The sequence below is a fragment of the Centroberyx gerrardi genome, chromosome 23 (assembly GCF_048128805.1).
Source record: "Centroberyx gerrardi isolate f3 chromosome 23, fCenGer3.hap1.cur.20231027, whole genome shotgun sequence".
Lineage (NCBI taxonomy): Eukaryota > Metazoa > Chordata > Actinopteri > Beryciformes > Berycidae > Centroberyx > Centroberyx gerrardi.
The window spans coordinates 20733430-20754318 of record NC_136019.1 but is presented as its reverse complement, the minus strand read 5'-3'; the positions used below and the strand labels follow the sequence as shown (position 1 = coordinate 20754318).

Below are 20889 nucleotides of genomic sequence, written 5' to 3'. Positions count from 1 at the left end.
TAGCCATTGCGAAAGAGAAATGTTATGTTATGGTGTAAAAATAAATGTAATGTACTGGTATAACAAAAAACTCACTTTCATTTTCTACAGATTACTCCAAATTGTGGATTTTATTTTGAAAGTCAAAACCGGAAGACATATTGTTTGAGTTTAGACTGACGCTCGTCTGACCAGCGGCGTGCGTTTGTTTTGCTGCTAGTCCGTGGCCGTTGGGGAACATGATGTGAAAGCAGCAGCGGGTCACATATCGCTGTGGTCTCAGAGAGAAGCTGTTCTAGGAGCTGGTGGAGTTTCTCCGTCTCCTTCCCCCCGGTAAAGTCCCGGAGCACCGGGGCAGAGGGGCAGCGATTCATATTTTCTTCTTATTAATGTCGGTTTATCGTGTCTTTGAGAAAATAAGCTGACAACCTCGACAATGACTTCGGTGTGGAAGCGGCTTCAGCGGGTCGGAAAGAAAGCCTCCAAGTTCCAGTTTGCTGCGTCCTACCAAGAACTGATGATAGAGTGCACAAATAAATGGTAAGTAAACTGTTATAACACTTCTAGCTAATATAAGCTAATACATATTGTGTTGAGTGTTTTAGAGCAATATCTGTCATTTGTCAGTGCTACTGTGCCCTTTAGAAGTGACAGGCGACGACGAATAGCCCTGATACATGCCTTATGGGAAGAGAAAGTCACGCCAAACTGCTTTAAAAAATCGGTCAATTTAGCGTTGCCTTGCTTATCGGCAAAGGCACATACGATGTAGAACCCGATTTATGGCTTTTTACGAATTATTTTCATCCACTCTTCATTTCGGCATTCATCCAATACACCAACCACCACTCTTTCCAATAAATCCCACCTTTTAATATTGGTTCGCGTGATTTTTCCTCATTATTATTCAACCAAATACGCTGCGAAGGGGCGGAAGCGAGCAGCGTGAAAAGTTGAGATTTTATTGAAATAAAGTGCTGTTTGGTGGATGATTTATATGCCGAATTTTCCGGTGGCTCTTAGCGAGTTGCAAAACGTCTTAAGTCATGTTCTACCGCGTATGCCCCTTTGCCAAAACAGCATTAAATTACATGATTTTTTAAATGAAGTTTGGCGTGTCCTCACTCCATACAAGAGAGAACGTATCGGGGCTAGCTAGGCTGCTGTCTACGATGTCTTGAACGACCTGCTTTATCAGAAACTTTACTTCATATGTTTATTATGCAGCCTAGCGAGTTTTAGCAAAATATGATGACGCTCTGACAGAGCTTCATATAGTTTAGTTCTGCAGAGCACGCCTAAACCCCACGACTTCCGCGTCTGCCTTTTATACTGAGTCTATATAATTACTGTCATGTGGCATGGCATCCTAATAAGTGGGGCAGCCTGACAGGCATCCTAGGGGAATAACCTGGGTGTGGGAAAGAGATTTGTGGCTGATAATCTCTGAAAGGAAGGCTGGCTTCACATGCGCAGGTGAACAAACTGATGCTGTCATCCCCATCATCAGCACCACATCCCTGTTTACTGATGATGGCAGGAAGGCTAGACTATATAATCAGTTCAGTTCAGCTCAAAGGTGCTGTGTTGGCATGGAAATACAAAAGTATTTAGTATTAACAACAAATGGTAAAAAAAACAAACCCAAATAATATCACATCAATGAATTAATCAATGGATTAGGGATTTCCACAGTCAATACCAGGTCATAGTCTCCAGATATGGATGTTTCTGTTGAATGTGTTTTAGTAGAAATACACTAAATGTTAGAGATAGAGTGATATATGAGGCCGATATTGGCCTTTTATTAAATATCAGATATCAGCCAGTCATATCATCCAGTCTGGAAAACTGGACATTTTTTTTCCACATTTATGAATTTAATTTAATTTAATTTTTAAATTAAATTTTCATTTAAAGGCAGTAATGTATCCCAGAGTTTCCCTAGCATTGAATAGGTGTTAGGGCTTAAAGAGCTCCTAACACTAAAATAATTTAATTTGGTTTCAATGGAGAGTTTTAGTGTCCCATGATGGTCTAAATGTTGTTTCAGAGGCTTTTACACCCGGACAAGCACTACTTAAATATATAATAGACTCACATGTCATTTTCCCTGTGAAAACATCAGGAGTAAGCATGCTGTCTTGTGTTAGTTGAGGAATGGTCAGCCATGTTAGTCTTTAGTCGTGGGCGTTGGTTCATTTCAGCATTCGCAGAAGATAGTGTGTGTTTTTCTCAAAGCAAGTCCCGCTTAATCCGATAAAGTAATTGATTGCTCGTGTGGAAGTACGACTGTTGTCAAGCTGAATACCATGCTGTTGGCTCTGTGATTCAATGAAGTGCTGTGTATGACCTCTGACTCATAGGTCGAGGTGCACACACACACGCACGCGCGCGCACACACACACACACACACACACACACACAGAGCTAGGCTCTCTGACTATTTATTCCGCTCTTGCTATTACTTATGAAACTGTCTTGATCGTTTTGTTATGCTTCTGAGCATTCCACATTGTTTACTACTCATAATGTTGATGATCCACAATGATCCACCATGGTCCAAAAATGTTACATCTAATACACCTACAGCTAGATTAGATTTGGCATTGTGCTTTTACATAAGCCCCCACATACGTACAGTATGGTGTGTGTTAGGGTTAGGCAGATATTTGGGGCTGATATTGGCCTGTTATTAAAAATGGGATATCAGCCAGAAATGCAACAACATCGATTTGCCTCACTCCTCATGCCCCCTTGAACTGCGGTGGCCTGTAATTGACATAAATAATAAAGTCATATTTTCCCAATAGAGAGGAGTAAGCTAACCAATTAGAGCAGATAACCAACCGAAATGTCTAGTGAAGAGGTAATATATCACCTTGAGAACGAGGCTTTTTAGCCGTCGTAGCAGAAATGTGTTGTGAGGCTGACTTGTAGCACCATCCTCTGTCACTGAGCAGTGGAAAATGCCAGGAGGTGGTGATGGGGGTGGGGGGTGGGCGGTGGATTGGGAGAGTCTTGAAACTCCAATAGGTGAGGACTTTTTGTTCCAAAACAGAGTACGGGCTGGAAAGTGAGTTTTGAAATCTCAGCACCTGGCCAAGTTATTGCTGAGTCATTGGTATTGATCAACAACGTTATTGCTCCTTTTAAGATATTGACTATAGGCACAAAATATTAGCTATTGACAACTTCCATCCAAAAATATATCAGTATCATCAGTATTGGCCTTCAAAAACCCATACCAGTCGAATCCTAGTGTGTGTATGGAGCTACATAGTGTCAGTCAGTGTAGTTATTCTTTGAGCTGTTGGGCCGTCTGCTTTGGTCTTGGCACTGCAGGAGTTCATCTAATTCCATTAGCATTACTCATGTTGCAGTCAGCATGTGCTTCCAATCCCCCAGCCCTGGCTTGCATAGTGGCCTAGCTACCTGTCACTGTGTTTATGTACCCTCCAAGATGTATTATACGCCAACCAGTATCAACATGTTTCTGTTCTTGGTAGGCATCAATTCCTTTGGAACCCAACAAAGAGTGTGTTTAGCCACATAGCGTAAGAGTCAGATACACTTTGCTTACAGAGAAATGGATTTTCCCTAAGGCAACATTAATATAGGCTATAGCCTATACAATGTCTGGGGAAGTTAGAGCATGCTGTAGAAGTAGGATCAATAGAGGAATTATTTAACAGATACTTTTGTGATGGGGAGATAAACTGTGTTTTTTAAAAAGGGGCCTGTGGAGGTGGTTCCAGTGGTCCTTGAGGTGGTTCCAGGGTTCCTGGGGGGTGGGGGTGGGGGATCTGGGGCTTCCTGAAGGGGTTCCAGGGGTCCTTGAGATGGTTCCAGAGGTCCTTGAGTGGGGTCCAGAGATTCTTGGGTGGTTTCTGAGGTCCATGAGGTGGTTCCAGGACTCCCTGAGGGAGTTCCAGGGCTTCTGGAGGGGGTTGTAGGGCTTCTTGAGGGGATTCCTTGGCTCTTTGAAGAAGTTCCAGAGCTTCCTTATGGGGTTCCAGGGCTCCTTGAGGTGGTTCCAGGGGTGGCCCCAGCAAAATGAGGAATAGTTTAATTTCACTATAATTTTATTCAGTAGCGGTTATCCCAGTTAGAGAATGTATAAGAGTGACTATATGCTAAGTTTCACTCTCACTATTATTATCTCTTCACATAGGTTGTAGACAGTTCTACAGTTCAATTCTAAACCAACAACAATAATCTTCCCATATGTATTCCTGGGACTAAGTCTGATCAAATGGGGGTCTGGGGCTTAATGTGGGTCTGTTTGAGGGTCCAAGACATGAAAACCTTTGAAAACCGCTGGCCTTACATGACAGTTTGATTGATAAATGTTTGATTAGTAAATGTTTGGATATAGGCCTACGCCCAGTATAGGCCCTGATACAGTAGGTATCACACACAGAGAGTACTTCCTCACTTTCTTGATCAACTCTTACCAGAATAGCTCCAGGTGAAGCTACGTCTGTACATGTTCACAGTTTTTATAATACCACGTGATGCTCTGAAACCACAGAACACACACCAGCGGAGCTCCAGCTTGAACCCAGACGTGAAGAAAGTGTGTCATGTTCATCAAAGTGTGTGGATAGGTGTGACTGTGTTTTCTCATGTGTGACATGAATGAATCCTTTATGAAACCACTGTATGAATCCTTCTCTGTAAACATGTCGGCCTGTCAATAGGTTTCGACAAATATGGGTTTTTGAAAGGCAAAACTGATACCCATATTTTTGGATTGAAGCTGCCGATAACCAATATTTAGTGCCGATATTTTATATAATAAAATTTGACCATTTTTATGCTAAAAAAATCCAAAAAAGTATGAGATATAAATATCTTCATTGAAAACTATGATACCAATACTACTACTACTAGTACTGCAACTACTGCTGCTGCTAGTACTACTTCACAGTAGTAGTACTACTGCTGCTACTAATACTACTACTACTGTTACTACTACTACTACTACTACTATTACTAGTACTACTGCTGCTACTGCTGCTGCTACAACTACTACTGCTACTGCTACTACTACTACTATTACTACTACTGCTACTACTACTGCTACTACTGTCACTACTACTACTACTATTACTACTACTGCTGCTACAACTACTACTGCTACTGCTAGTACTACTACTATTACTACTACTGCTGCTACTACTAGTAGTAATACTACTGCTACTGCTAGTACTACTACTATTACTACTACTGCTACTACTACTGTCACTACTACTACTACTACTATTTCTACTACTGCTACTACTGTAACTACTGCTACTACTACTAGGCTAATACTGCTACTACTACTGCTACTAGTACTACTACTACTACTAAAAATAATAATAACATTCATGCATACTTGTGTGGAATCTGATCAAAATATCTAATTCGAATCAATTCAGGTCGAGCACTTCCCATAGACAACCAGTGTCAAACTGCATCATATCTGTCATATCAGAGGTGGATGACACTGACTGAACCAGATTAGATTTTTAATAAAAGGTCAATATCAGCCCCATATATCTGTCTAACCCTACGTGCCACATATCCAGCGTTGCATAGCTGAGGCCTACATGTTGTCGACCAGTCATGCTTCATGTCAAATGACTAGCAGCCACAATGTTTGAATGTTTGAATGTTTGGATGTTGATGTTTCCAGTGTAAAGGAATGTGTAAAATGTGGATCAGCTAGACGGACCGTCCCCCTGAACTGATTAGTCTAACCTCTGATGTTCTGACTGCAGAGGAGAGGAGCATGTTGCCACGTGGGACAACATGAGCAGTACCAGAAAGTTTAGACAATCAGGGAAAAGTATTTAGACTTGTATGATTAACAACTTCCTTGATACTGTCTGACATGTCCTGATATGGTAAAGCTCAACCATCTGGTACTTCGAGTAGGCCAAAACAAACACTTAGAATTGTTTGTAGCTACCAGGTCTGATGTGTGTGTGTTTGTGTGTGTGTCAGGGTGTGTCATGTATTTTATGTACAGTATTTGCAAAAGCTATTATGTTGGAGATAATTCAGCCCAGTTAGTTCTGCATTTTTCCTCCTCATAGTTGTTTTACATCATGCAGTCTTAATGATTTTCCACATATTTGACCAAAAACATGTTGGCACCACTTACAATAACACCAATCTATTAAGGCTGCTATCTGTTTTTTCAAGCCACTTTAGTTTCTTCTTGAACAGTCTAACACTGCATAGCTGACCATCTCTACATAGCAAAACACTGATTTACACAACACAGTCGGAAATGTAGGCCAGCCTGTTGCAACAGCACAGTAACATCACTATGATAAATAGAGTAGCAGGTGTAGGATTGCTATTAAGCCTCTGATAAGTGTGGCTGCCATTCTCTGTCTATTTCTGTGTCCTCTCTCTCTCTCTCTCTCGCCCTTTCTCCCCAATCCCCACATTGGTTATGTCGTGCAACATGAGAAGGAGGCCCAAGCTTGTCACACTGTTCACACTAGGATTAGACCGATATGGTTTTTTTTAAAGCCGATACTGACATTGGCTGATATTGGCCTTTTATATCACCCGTTTATATCACTTTTAATGCTGTAGTTCATTTCATTTTTCATAGTTTTCATTCCACACATTCTAATGTTGAAGTTGTTGCATTATGTTAAATATAACCTATTTGCTCTATTCTTATTTAAATCCTATTCTTCTTTGCTGTCTGCTGTTACTATTTGCTGCAGAAACGTCCCCATTTCCCCCACAGGGATCATTAAAGTTTCTCTTATTTGATCTTAATTTTCACTGACTGCCACTAGGATGACTCAGCTCTTTGAGATTTAGGAAGGGTGAGATTGTGCAACAGATCACTGAGCTAAGAGGGAAATTTCCTCCCTAAAAACACTCGAGTAAATGGATTAAGATAAGGAACAGGACCTGCCCCTTCAGTATGATGTATGTATGAGTGCGATGAGTGTAGCTGTCGGTTGCTGGCGCCACGCCCTCCATTGATTCAGCCCCGTGGGCAGTAAATACACTAGTGGAGAGGAAAACAACTACTCAAACAACCCCTCTAACAGTACCTCTGTCTCTCTCACACACACAGTCTCACACACATACACACACAGGCAGGGGTGTTTATCCTCAGGAGGCCTGCTCTCAATCCTTGAGTGTATATTCACAGTCACAAGATTTTAATTTTCTCCTGACTGAGGCCTCCACTCCGGTGTTTTGAAAGTGGACAGATGGGCTTGTGTGTGTGTGTTGTGTGTTTTTCATCTTGTTTTTGACAATCCCTCATCTCCTGCTGCTGTACTGGCTATGCCCCACCTCAAGATTAGATTAGATTAGATGGAATTTTAATGAATGTGGTAATGATATATTGATGGTAAAATGCTTTAACTGTGCTAATTAAATAAAAAAGAATTCACAAAAAAAAAAAATTATTCAAAGCAGTGTCAATAGCCCCGATTCTTGTAGCATACAGTAGTACATACGTCGAGGATTGGTAATAGCTTGAGATAGAATGTATATCTCCATACTTTGAATTGATGCTGATATAATTCATGTTGAAAGGTGTTTTTTTATATTATGAGGTAAGCTTACATTGGCTAGATACGAACATAAACGTTATTTGTGTCCTGCTCTGATTCCAGGCAACCAGACAAACTGAGAGTGGTTTGGATCAGGAGAAACAGACGTCACAGCACAAAGGTATAAACCCCTTGAACTCTGATTTTTCCCTTAAATTTCCCCTTAAGTAGCTTCAAAGGTAGAAAAATACACATACATATTCTGTATCATTGAAGCTATATCACGCTTAGGTTGAGTGAAATATTCAAACCCAAGATGACATGTTTTTATGGCTGCACCATTACATCTAATGGAAAAAATCTAGATGTCTTGTCATTCTATACACATTTCCCTGTAATTCAGCATGAGATACTTGGAATCTTTGGAAACCTTGGGATCTTGACTAGAATTTAAAATAAAGTTCTGTGGGTTTGAACAAAAAACCGGCATGGTTGAAGAGGTTACAGGAAAGGAGAATTAGGAGGTGGAATAATGTGTTATGACATCATAAAGCACTGGTAATGCTTTATACATGATGGGTATGAGACACAGTTCAGAGCGGAAGATTCATTTATCAGCATTCAATGCACCACCTAATTTCCATCGATGCAGCTGTAATTTCATATGAAAGCCTCTTAGAGGAGAGTGCTCAGGGATTAGTCTGTTCCTGCGTTTTTTTTTTAATAATGTGTTCTGCAGACAGGCTAAAAGACAGCCCATAGAGAACTTGGGCAACAGTTTTGATATTGAATCCCTTATTTGTGTTATCCTCTCTGTCAGCTCCATGGCTGGCAGCCGGGGATCAAGAACCCCTACCGAGGCCTGGTGGTCTGGCAGGTTCCAGAGAGCGTGGACATCAGCGTCACACTCTTCAAGGTATGACATCCAGTCTCTGCTTATTGTATGGATTCATCTGTATTGTCAGTGGCAAGGCTCAGTCATCCTGCAATTATTTGTCTGTCAACAGGAACCTACAGCAGAGGAGTTTGAAGACAAGGATTGGACTTTTGTCATTGAAAATGTGAGTTTACTGTGTCTGTCTTATCCTTTATGGTTTCATTTCATCTATTTAGGTTACTCATTCCAGATCCTTTTGTAAATTCAAGTAAGGTTTGAAAGGTTTGATGCCTGAGGTAACCACTGCTCTCTACTTGTCAGGAGACAAAGGGCCGTAGGAAGGTGTTGGCATCAGTGGACGTCAATATGAAGAAGTATGCCAGCGCCACAACGGCCCAGTATGACCTTACATTGAAGCTCAAACCCCTGTCTGTGAAAGTGGTGGAAGCCACGCTGAAACTGACCCTGTCTTGTGTCTTCCTCAAAGAGGGCAAGGCCACGTAAGTCAGCATCCCACCAACATATTAATAACAAAGACTTCTGACTGTAGGTGTATTTATGAAGCTGGTGTAGTTGTAGTCCAGAACTTGTATCAATAGATGAAACTAGGGTTCGACCGTTGTTTTTTTAAGGCCAACACAGATACCAGTATTTTAGGAAAGCTTCTGAAAAAGCATTTAGACCACGGAACACTAATATTCTCCATTAAACCTAGCAGAAAAAGAATAAGAAACATATAAAAATACTCATGTGGAATCTGATCAAATTGTCTCATTAGAATCAATCAGGTGAAGGGCTTCCCATGGACAACCATTGCAACATTTATCAATTTTACAGTAAATACGTATGTCTTCAATCAACATCATCATATCCATCATATCAGAGGGGGACGACACTGACTGGACCAGATCTGTTTTTTAATAAAAGGCTAATATCGGCCTGGTATAACCCTGACCACATGTAATGCTACATTGGCCATTTTCACAATAGTTTGGTTTCCTGTATCTTCTGCTTTTGAGAGGATTCTTTCTCTTCCCTCCACAGAGATGAGGACATGCAGAGTTTGGCCAGTCTGATGAGTTTGAAGCAGAGTGACATTGGCAACCTGGATGATTTCAACGACAGCGATGAGGAAGTCGGCGAGGACAGGAGGGCCAGCTTCGGAGCTGGACAAGCTACTGCTGTTACTGGTAAGACTGGGGACACAGTAGAGAATTATCAGGGGAAACACCAGGGGAAATCCCGATGGCTTGGTCAGGACAAATAGTTGGCAAACATTATCTGATTGTGTGAGGGGTTTACAGATTCAATAACAGGCTGGTCTGAGCTGCCATGTTTGATATTTACAACCCGACATCTGCAGGATCCAATAGCCAATGAGAAACCAGTTTACAGTGAAGTGAGGCAGCGTTTTTTCTTTGTTTTTCAGTGCATATTAATGCTCAGGAAATTGCACAAGTTCCTGTGAAATTAGAGGTGGTAATGTCAGTGACGTATCAGAGTCAGCAGGATAATGTCAGTTATATGGTTAAATGTGTGATACCTTGCAGATTTATGACTGAAAGACAAAAAAATCTGTGAAATCTGTTGTTTTGTGTGCTGCTGCAATGCATTTTGAAAATTGGTTAGGATTTAGAAGTCTTCTAACATTTCCCCAGCCTAAAGATCTCAATACTAATTTCAGCACATCACATCTCACACATACACAAACAGCTTCCTTTAATAATTACCATAAGCATGCAAGAAGACTTGACCACAAACACTGTTACCCAGCACATGCTTATAAAAATCTGTTCTAAACTGTTCTACCATAAAAATGCATTGCCTGAAACTTATAGCGAGGTGTAAGCTGCTATGAGGTTACAGCTGCACATATGAGTACATGTTATTTTAAGTGCGACAGTCTATTTTCAGTGTGTGATTCTTGAAATGATTGTGCAACACAGCCATATGGGCGTCCCCTCCCCTCTCCTGTCTCGGCCCAATCTTAGCTATGGGGAGCCAGGCAAGGATGTCACCTTTCACCTTCCTATTTCTCTTTGAACTGCGTTTTTATTTTTTTTTCAAAACTGCTGCTTCCTCTTTTCTTTTTTTTCCTATTTTATATCTAATTTCCTTTCTCACTTCATCTTCCGCTCTGCTGTTCCTTTTCTTTTCTCTGAAAGCTCCTGTCCTTTCTACCACAAGGATACATGATTTGGCTTGGAGGCCTGTCGCTGAATCAGGCCCCACAGGTAATTTCCTGTCTCCTGATTTGCTCTCCCCTCTTCCTGATTGGTCCTAATTGGTTCATGCCCAAGTCCCTCCCCATTGCATAGCATTTCATTTTAAGCATTCATGACATTTATTTGAAATTATGTCATTCATGTGCTATATATATATATATATACATACATATATATATATATATTGGCCATCAAACTCTACATGCCCTCACTATCATTGTTGCCAATGATAGTTTTTCATTACTCTCTGACAATGAAAGTAGGTGTAGTTTGATCAAAACCTCCCTGCATCTTCATGTTGCACAGTATCAGATACTCTCCTCAGAACTAAATTGAGTAAACCAAGAAGCAGTTGTATTAATCACAGTTTGAAATGAGGGAATAAGATATTTATGTGGTATCAAAATTCACAGTGAAAACGATCTATCTCCAAAATGGCTACTTTTCAGGCCCTTTACAGCCTTGTTTTTAGCTTGACTAACATGCAATTTTGAGCTAACACCAAGGGTTGTATAATTTTTCTCAACCCATGTAATTGAATTGATGTTAAAGCTGCACTAAGAAGAAATTTAGGACCGCACTTTACATGATTTCTGGGTAGTGAAGTCCTTCACACTTTTAAATTTTAATTCTTCTCAAGTATAGAAATGGTGAAACTATATTTACATTTAGAATTAGAGTGCTTGGGCTGTACATGAAATGACTCCTAGTATTGGACAAAGCTTTTTTTATCTGCCTTGCGACTTCCTCTCAGTGCTATTGTGCTGCTGCGAGATAAGATTTATAGTTTTATTGCTTTGGATGAGTATCTGAGCACCATCACTGCCCATTCCAACCTATCTTTACTCTTCTCCCTCTTCCCTTTTTCATTTCCCCTCCCCTGCTCTCCTCACTACTGCTTTCTCTGCCTGTGTCCTCTCTAACTTTACTGCAAAAACCTAATTCCCAATTTTAACTTTCATCTTTATCTTTAATACTTTTTCCTTTCTGTCCCTTTCACTTTGCTATCACTCTCACTATTCATTGTTTTTCTCTACTTTCCCTGGCACCCTCTACTTTTCTGCTCCCATCTTTTTCTCCCTTTCCTTCCTTGTCATCTTTTTCTCTACTGTCTCTGGTACTTTCACCTTCCTTTTCTGCTCCCATCTTTTTCTCCCTTTCCTTCCCTTTCGTCTTTATCTGTACTGTCTCTGCTATTTTCTCCTTTCTTTTCTGCTTCCATCTTTTCCTCCTCCTCCTTCCTTTTGATCTGTTTCTCTCCTTTCTCCGGTACTTTCACCTTCATTTTCTCCTCCCATCTTTTCCTCCTTCCTTTTCATCTTTTTCTCTACTTTACCTGGTACTCTCTGCTTTCTTTCTGCTCCTCCTTCCTTTTAATCTCTTTGTCTATTTTCCCCGGCACTCTCTCCTTCCTTTTCACCTCCCATCTCGTTCCTCCCATCTCTCATCTTTCACCCAGTAACCACAGAGATGGATTGGAGTAGCTCTGCTGGCACTGCCTCCACCATCTCCTTCCTGTCTCGCCCTCCTCTTCCCGAACCCCCAGACTCCTCTGCCCCGTCCTCTTTTTCCCGAACTCGAGCCCGACCCCCCGGCACTGCCCAGCAGGCTCGACCATCCCCCTATGCCTACTCAGTGCCAGCCTTTACGCGTGCTCACCCGCCTGCGCTGCCCAAAATCTTCCAGCCCGGTGCCGGATCAGGTATTGGTAGCCAGACACTCCTCATTTCATGTTGTCTCTTGTCTCTTTGGAGTTGATGATTTTATGAGACATTTGTTGTGGTGGATTTGTCCACTCTTAGTAAAAATTGCTTAATTCAAACCACTCTGTTTGTCTGGTTGCCTGGAATATTGGATGCATTCAGTTATGATCATAAGCAGCCTGTTGCACCAGTTAAACGCAAGTTCAAACATAGGCTAGTTTGAACAAATTCTCATTCTGAGTTTACACATTTCTAAAACTTTGATGGGTACACCAACTGAAATAGTTCCAATGCAGACATAAGTTACAACTTAAAATGTACTTCCACCCCCTAACAGGTGTAAAGTCTTTTGTAAAAGAGTATAAATAGTGTAAAATTTCTCTAATTGTGCTAGATAACATACCGTTTGGGGATGTTTCTAATTTTGCTAGATGTTTCTCTTCATGTAAATCATGTAAATTAGCTAATATTAGCTACTGTTGGGGCAGAAGAAATTGATTTTGGTTCTCACATTATTGGCCACAGAAGGTGAAAACATCACTGTCTGTAACAATGTTTGGGTTAGTGGTCCCTTTACACTCTACTAATTAAGATGTACCTTCAGTGTCCATGGTGCAGCTAAACAAAGACACAGCTTTAGCGTCAAATAATCGAGTTTCAACGCAACATTTAATGTAGGCTTTACACCTTAATTTACAAGCGAATGCACATTCCTTAGGTGCAACAGGCTGCAGGTCCTGTAGTTGATCACGTGTTCCTGTAATTAAGTGAGTTGACAAAGGCACTATCACTGTCAGAGTTAGAAGTTTGATTCCCACTGGGGTCACCTGTGTTGAATATGGATACACTCAGAGTACTGTAAGGCTCTTTGGATAAAAGTGTGTCCACCAAAGGGTCGATGTGATGTGATGACCTGGCTTAGAGTCAGCATAATTATTTTGAAGTGATCAGTTGACTGTTATGGTTCTGGCTCTTTCCTCCAAAGAGGTCAATGTAATTACAAAGGGGAGACAGACATCTGTTTTCTTGGAGTTAAGGGAACGCAGCAAGACTGCCCTGAAAATCTGTGATTTAGAGTTATGCAATAGTGTACACATCTTTCATTGGCCTGAGGCACCCCCTGCTGTTTTGATAAGTGCAGCCACAGCAAGGGAAAGAAAAACATGTCCATGATTGCAGAGGAATGAACTGAATGTCCTCATTTTGAATCCTTGAGCCGTACCCTGGCCCAGCAGAATCATTTTCTCCACCGCTACCCATTCAACGTTTATTGCCAGATTTCGGGAAATTAATCGCCCCGTTTCCATAGCGACGGCCCCTCGTCACAGCGAATCTGTTTGTCAGTGCAGCAACGTTTATGGCCTCTGGCTTTTGTCCACATCCTGTCAGGGCCGTCGCTAAGGAAGTGAAGTCAAGTTGAATTGACTGCTCTGGGAGACCCGGTGCTGATGCAGAATGTGATTTTGTTTGAAGGTGTAATCTGATTTGTCATGAAAATGTAGACTAGTTTTTGGGGGAAAGCTTGTTGTCTGCACATCTAGCAATACAGGTATGAGTGATTTTCTTTTAGGGCTAGACTGATATGGGTTGACTGGCCAATATCTGACTTTTAATAAAAGTCTGACCCCATTTCCATTCTCTATCTGCAGTTTGGTTGACTAGCAACTTTCTGTGTGTTTTTAGCCTCATTCCTTTCCCTCTGTCCTCCTGCTCTCCTTTCTCCTCTTTTCTGTTCTCTTTCTCCCACTGCTGTCCTATGCTGTCTCCTCAGTGCCCGTCTCAGTTCCTCGAAGGCCACATAGCTTCCACAGAGACTCCTCTCCACTTGAGGGCGAGGTGGCCCAGGCTCTCCCTACCTTCACCCCTCCTAAAGCCCTCTCCACCTCCCCTCTCTCCTCCTCACCCTCTGCCCCATCTCTCCATCCTTCCACTTTCTCTGATATCCCACAAACAGGTACTAGAAAGTTATGCTGATTTGCCACTACGCAGATGATGTTGATTATTAGTCTTCTTGATTTAAGTGGATTTTATAGGCTTATGCTGCATTCATGTCCAAAAAAATAAGGAAAAATATGGAAGATATGAGCTCATATTTGAAAATACCTTTCAACTCAGCTTTCAGATGGTAAATACTAGTAGAAAATACTGTTCACCTCAGCTTTCAGATGGTAAATACTACAGAAAATACTGTTCACCTCAGCTTTCAGATGGTAAATACTACAGAAAATACTGTTCACCTCAGCTTTCAGATGGTAAATACTACTAGAAAATTCAATGATGGTGTCTTGACAGCTTCAAATGAGTTTAAACACTTTGTTTAAACAATTTGTAACTGTTAACCGTCAAGCTGTGATGGTTATTCCCATATGGTGCGAATGCTGCATTAGTCCTAAGATCCATCCTGTCCTGCCATTTTTCACCACTACCCTGTCTTCTTTTTCTTTCTTTCTGTCCATCTTCCTCTCTTAGCCTCTCATACTGCAGCCCGTCCCGACACCTGGAGACCCCAGAGTGTTCCCTCCTTCTCCTCCCTCTCCTCCTCCTCATCCTCAGCTCCTCCCAGCTCCTCCCCTCCTTCCTACCTGCCCCCCCCTGCTCCCCGACAGCCCAAAGCTCATGTCACCTCTCCGGTGGAGCCGGGCTCTGCCCTCACCAAGCCCACCAGCCTGCCGTCTGCACCTGAAACAGGTACAGGCACAGGGCTATAATGGAGCTAGGGCAGGATAAAATCAGTGGGTGTGTTTTATGCTGCCAGAGGCCCATTCACACCTTGTCTTATAGCGTCTTGCTGTGTCCACATATGATCAGTGCTCAGCAGCAGGACACATGACAAATTATATAACTATTTACTTATTAAGAGCACAGCCTTTTTTGCAGTCATTATTTGCGTTTTATGTTAATGACATATTTTTTTCTAGAACCTTTATGTTGGCTATTGTCCTCCCCTCCCCCCTCCATTTCAAAATGATTTTCCCTTTTCCCTCCATTTTCACATCTCTTCCTTGTTCAATTTGCCCCCTTCCATTTCACACACTTCATTACTATGCCTTAATTTCTGTTTCTCCCTTTATCCCTCTATTCTATCCCCCCTCCTCTTTCTTTTCCAGCTCCCTGGCAGAGTGAATGGAGGCCTCCTAAGTCTCAGGCCCCTCTAGCCCAGCCAGGCCTCTCTCCTAAGTTTCTGCATCCCTCGACCTTTGATCCCGGGCAGCCTGTAGCCCTGCAGACAAAGCAGGCCGTAGAGATGCCATGTAATGCTGCTTTGCCTCGGCCCGACCCAAGCATGGAATCTTCAGAGCTCTCTGAGCCGCCTGAGCCTCCCTACTGTACTCTTGTGTCTTCCCCATCTCTTTCCTCTGTTCTCCCTGGTCCTTCTCTTGCCCTCACGTCTGATTTACCAACAACTAGCCCTGATTCGGCCCTAACTACTCTGACTATTCTCCCTCTTAATATCCACAAATCAGACCCTTCTCCACTCCCCACCTCTGGGTTTCCTCCCTCAGACCCCAATCTGTGTTCATCCCGTGCTTCTTCTAGTATTACTTCATGTTCTGTTTCTGCCTCTGGCTCTTCATCTGCTGCTGCTATCGGTCCTACTCCATGTGCTGCACTTCCTGCTCTGCCACTTGCCTCCCAGTCAGGTACATAATGAGCTCAGTGACTCTGCCGCAAGCACTAACATGGGAGAAAAAAGCCTGCTAGACTGGTTTTAAAAAGTATACCTGAGCATTGTTTCATGGCGTTCGTCATTTATATTCCTCCCTCCATTCCCTCTCTCCTACCCTTCTTTCTTCCTATCAACCCCCCCTGCCCCACTGTTTTTTTCTCCCCATCTGCTTCAGCCTCTCTTCTCATTGGCCAGTCTTTGGACCAGACACACCAGGGGGGGTCTAAGTTTGTCCTTTCCTGGAGATCCCAGGTCACCCCTACAATGGAGACCCTCTCACCTACTCCTCTAACTCCTTCCTCTGTGCCTGTGCTCTCTGGCCCCCCTCCTCAGCCTCATATTTCCCAAGTTCCCCTTCAAGTTTCTCTCCAAGCATCAGCCATAGCTTCCCCCAGTGACCAAGATGCAGGTACAAGAACTAAATCAAAAAAGGAACAAAATCCATCTTGTTGTTTGTGAAAATAAGTGACTGAATACACCAAAAATGCAGCACTGTCATTGATCCAAATGCATGGCTCCCCCAGCTGGTGGTTTTAATTAAAGCAACTGACACTTGAGATACTAGTGGATAAACTGACTGGGGTGCCAAATTAACCTCCAGTTTCAGGCTATGTCTAATCTCTTCTATTCTTTTTTCTTCCTTTAGAATTTAAGAGGCAGTTGAGCACACTGAGTGAAGAGGATTCCTCATGTACAACACCTACAAGTGAGCATGAACACAAAAATACAATGTCCTACTAGCATCAGAATTATAGATACTTCTGGTCAATGTATTTGACTACATGGCTACCTTCATGTTGCATTGTCCAGCCACTGATCCTAGATCCCCTACTGTAGCTGGAATGACCAGCACTGCCAGTCAGAGGCCAGACGCATCCAGGCTCTATGAGAGGAGGCGGGAGACACCGTTTGGAGTAGAGGTCATCAGGGCATCAGCAGGGTGAGTGTATTTAAAAGGGTTGACAGTTACCAGTGATGGTGTTTGTGCTTCATATTTGACGTGGTTGACGTGGCTTTAAAGGGAAAATCCACCCTTGGATACTCTTATGCTGTTAGATACGATCAATTTGTGATGTTTAGTGCATTCCAGGAGTTACTTTTTGATGAAGTGTGGTAATTTACTTTTTTGGTGTACCCATTTTTCCTCAACCTGCCTTGTCTACTTCAGTCAGTGGTTTCCCAGTACATTTCTGAGCATGCCTTTCCACAACCCCCAGAGAACAGGAGTGAACTTGTTGCTTTCACTCAAAGGTGTGTGATGCCATTTTGCTCAAAGAGTTTAGATTTTTCTTCATCTCACCTGTCAGCTAGCTGGTCAACTAGTTCATGAACATTGGGGTGTATCTACGTCCTTTACTAAAATGCAACATGTCTTGTGTCTGCATTGCATTTTGGCATTTGCTGCCTTTTCAACGATGGTTTTGCCCTAGTGTGGTTGTTGGATGTCGGTGCAAAATGGCCGACACCAAAACCATTTACTGTTGATGTTTTAGATAGCTGAAACGTTTTCTCAGTTATCCGCAGGAATAAGAAAAATGCATCACCAAACAACAAAATGGGTCCAGAAATGCAAGGTACATTGCCAATAGCTGTTTTTTTTTAACAGTATTAGTGTTTTAGAAACATGTGAAACAAGTGTTTTAGGGTGGATTTTTCCTCATACAAAATCATCTCCATCGAACATTAACTGCACTGCATGTATTGTTAAAGCATTGAAAATTGTTTGCCATGTAATCATACATAACAATAAATTCATTGCAGAGAATATTTGATTCTTTGTCATCATTAAACGCTTTTGTAAATAAAAAAGTGTAGTCTGTTCCATACTTATAATTGGTGACTGAAAGATATAGGCTGTAATTTCATTCTAGGTTATACTCTGACTGATTATGAGGTTTGTTACGAGATGGTAGACCTATTATTTATGATGTATGGGCCCAGACACTGTGAAAATCAAAATATTTCATTGCAGGGAAAGATGATATTAGCAAATCTGTTACTCTGGTGAATATATTGAATCTCCTTTTAATCTGTTTCAGATTAGAAGAAGTTTTGTTTATAGTCTCATGGCTATTCTTCAGCACTGCTAAACATTTACACACCTTGCTTGTGCAGCTGCTTGAGAAGTATCCTTTGCTTATCTAAAATATGGCATTTTGGAGGAAATTATTTTATGTTAAAATTTAAACAAAAGCAATTGAATCAGTGTCCTGTGGTCACATTGTTGACGTGGCAAGTGCCTCACACTGCAGTGCTGTTGCAGTGTATCCTATTAAAAGATCACTGCTGCTTTGCTAGGCCTGGTGATTCCTTACATGATTTAGCGCTTGACTAAATGCTTGTTTGGTTGGCGACTCTGCTTTGAGCTTCCTGTAGTGGTTATATAACCATATAATTCATGTAAGACCATGCCACACTGCTCATGTGCATGTAGGCCATTATATGGAGCTCTGTGGAATTGCTCAGACTAATGGCTGAGAGATGGAGATCATGGCCTGGATTTGATTGCGTTACTGCTATGGAGATAGTATCTCTCCATTGACATCTTAACTCTGACCTTCATTTGTTTGTCCCTCAGACCTGAGAGCATGACCTCTCTTCTGCCCCTTAGTCCCAGAGTGCCTTCCGCGCCGGGGCTTCAATATTTTGAGGTGCCAAAAACAGAGAGGGATCAGACAGAGACAAGGCAGACAAGGGCTCTGCCAAAAATCCAGCCAACAACTCCTCCACTCCCTTCTGCACCTAAGCAAAAGCCTGATTTTCCCAAGCCCATGTCCACTTCAGTCAAGGAGCCTCTGGTCAGACCAAGGAGTCACTTGACCAAGATGTCCATTCAGTTAGGTACTCCGATAGCCCAACCAGAGCGTGTACAGAGTATGCCCCTTTCTCCTACCAACCCCCTGCCAACTTCCAGACCAGTCCAGACCACCTTGCTGCACTTGCCACAAATAGCTCAAACCTTTGACACAAAACAGATGCAGAGGATAGAAGTGGTCCATAAGAAAGATGTTCTCACAGTTAAAGGGGGGTCTGAAGCTGTAACTGTGGATTTGGGGTAAGTGTGGCATGGTGATCTTAGGTCAAAAGTAAATCATGAATAATTTTCAGAATTTAACTATTAATTAGATTTCTGACAGCTTTTTAGAGCACTTGAGTCTTTTTGTTCTGACATCATTCTTTGGTGTCCCTTATTCCTTCAGAAATGAGAGCATGGCTGCCTCAGTGCCATCTTGTCTCAGAGGTGCCGGTTCCACTTTCCCTTCAACAGTGATGAGCAAAACATCAGAAGCTCAATCTGGAGAATGGCCTATTGATAAGAGCTCACAATGGGAGAAGCCACAAAGAGGGACACTAGAAATCACCCCTGCTTTTCAGAGATCAGTTGGGGATAAGAAAATGATGGAAAGCATGGCTGCCTCTGTGCAAGGCATTTCAAGATTACCCTCTGATCTTGGGTTCCTGTCAGCACAGCAGCCCAAAACAGACACACTAGTGACACAAAGGGAGCAATCTAATGTGAACTCTTGCACAAGAATATCCAGTGCATCTGGTTTGGCCTCAAAACATTTTATAGATAGAGAGATAGAGGGAACTGAAGATGTGGTGTTGGAAAGGCAAGATAAGAGAGATGAGCAGGCAGTTTTGTTACCAAGCTCTGTAGTCAGTATAGAAGAAAAGTGTTTGTACACAACTATGGTGGAACTTGTCCCATCATGTCCAAGAGGAATCTCTGTTCTTCAGTTTCCATCCGCATTAGAGCCTGAAGCTCAGATTGAAGGGATAGGGAGATCACTAAGTATGATAAAGTTACTACCAACTTGCCCACAATTTTCCAATATTCCCGGGGTGCCATGTTTAGATCAGTCACAAGTTGTAGCTTGGCCTGTTGATAGGAGATTACTGTTTGAGAGCTTACCCAGCAAGAGATTGGCATTACTCTTGTATGCAGATTATGTTAGTGTTAGTTCACTTTCCGAGGATAGTGCATTGATTGCAAATATGGTGGACCTGACAACATCCTGCTCCAGATCTGCTAGTATTCCTGGTTTCCCATCTGCTCCAAGACAAGAGCCAAAAATGGCTAACCTTCTACCTACGTGTCCCAGAGTTGCCAGAGTTCCAGGTTTAGCCTCTGGTGGGACAGTGACTGGATGTAAGAAATGGGTTGTGGACAGATGTTCTCTATGGGAGAAACCATTGCAGATAAGAGAGGCATTTGTTTCACACATGTCTTGTGTTCAAGAACATGCTGTCAGTGATACTAATATGATTAAAGTCATGGTGGCCATGTTGCCAACATGTCCCAGAAAGGCCAGCGTACCGGGGTTTCCTTCTGCACCATGGCAGAAGGCTACAGATACTCCAAGTATGGCTTGTCTTCTCCCTACATGCCCCAAACAGACAATGGTTGCAGGAATGCCATCTAGACAAATAGTGAAGATAGATAATGACAACTGGCATATTCTGAGGAGATTACTTCTAGATAGACCATTGAGAAATACACCCTGTCTGGTTCAGGAAAGGTCACACAAGGATAAAGAACAAATGAAAGATATGGTAAATATGGTACCCTCTTGTCCCAGGAAGGCATCCGTCCCTGGTTTCCCCTCAGCACCAAGAAAAGAGCCCAGTATGGCTAACCTTCTGCCTACCTGCCCCAGAGTAGCCAGGGTTTTAGGTTTACCCTCTAAAGTTTGGGTCATAACTAGAGAAGAGGACTGGCATGTGGACAGAAGTCCCCTGTGGCTGAAGCCATTGAAGAATGGAGATAGACTTAATGCACATGTTTCTCATTATCAGGAAATTGCCTGCAGTGATCCTGGAATGATAAAAGTCATGGCAACCATGATGCCCTCTTGCCCAAGAGAGGCCAGTATGCCGGGTTTTCCATCTGCACCAAGGCAAGATCCTAGTA

At 42.3% G+C, this 20889-nt stretch overlaps 1 protein-coding gene across 2 annotated transcripts in view; it reads left to right on the top strand.

Moving 5' to 3' along the window:
* Nucleotides 1-217: 217 nt before the first annotated feature.
* ehbp1l1a (EH domain binding protein 1-like 1a) overlaps nucleotides 218-20889 on the top strand; it is a 42861-nt gene continuing 22189 nt past the window's right edge. The window contains exons 1-8 of one of the 2 annotated variants that reach the window (XM_071926102.2): nucleotides 218-519; nucleotides 7626-7683; nucleotides 8323-8418; nucleotides 8510-8563; nucleotides 8701-8879; nucleotides 9424-9569; nucleotides 16621-16680; nucleotides 16812-16914. In XM_071926102.2, the coding sequence (XP_071782203.2) occupies nucleotides 416-519; nucleotides 7626-7683; nucleotides 8323-8418; nucleotides 8510-8563; nucleotides 8701-8879; nucleotides 9424-9569; nucleotides 16621-16680; nucleotides 16812-16914 (800 nt within the window). In that variant the 5' untranslated portion in view covers nucleotides 218-415. Of the gene's footprint in view, nucleotides 520-7625; nucleotides 7684-8322; nucleotides 8419-8509; nucleotides 8564-8700; nucleotides 8880-9423; nucleotides 9570-16620; nucleotides 16681-16784; nucleotides 16915-20889 lie in introns of both variants that reach the window. The other variant, XM_071926101.2, reaches the window with a different exon arrangement.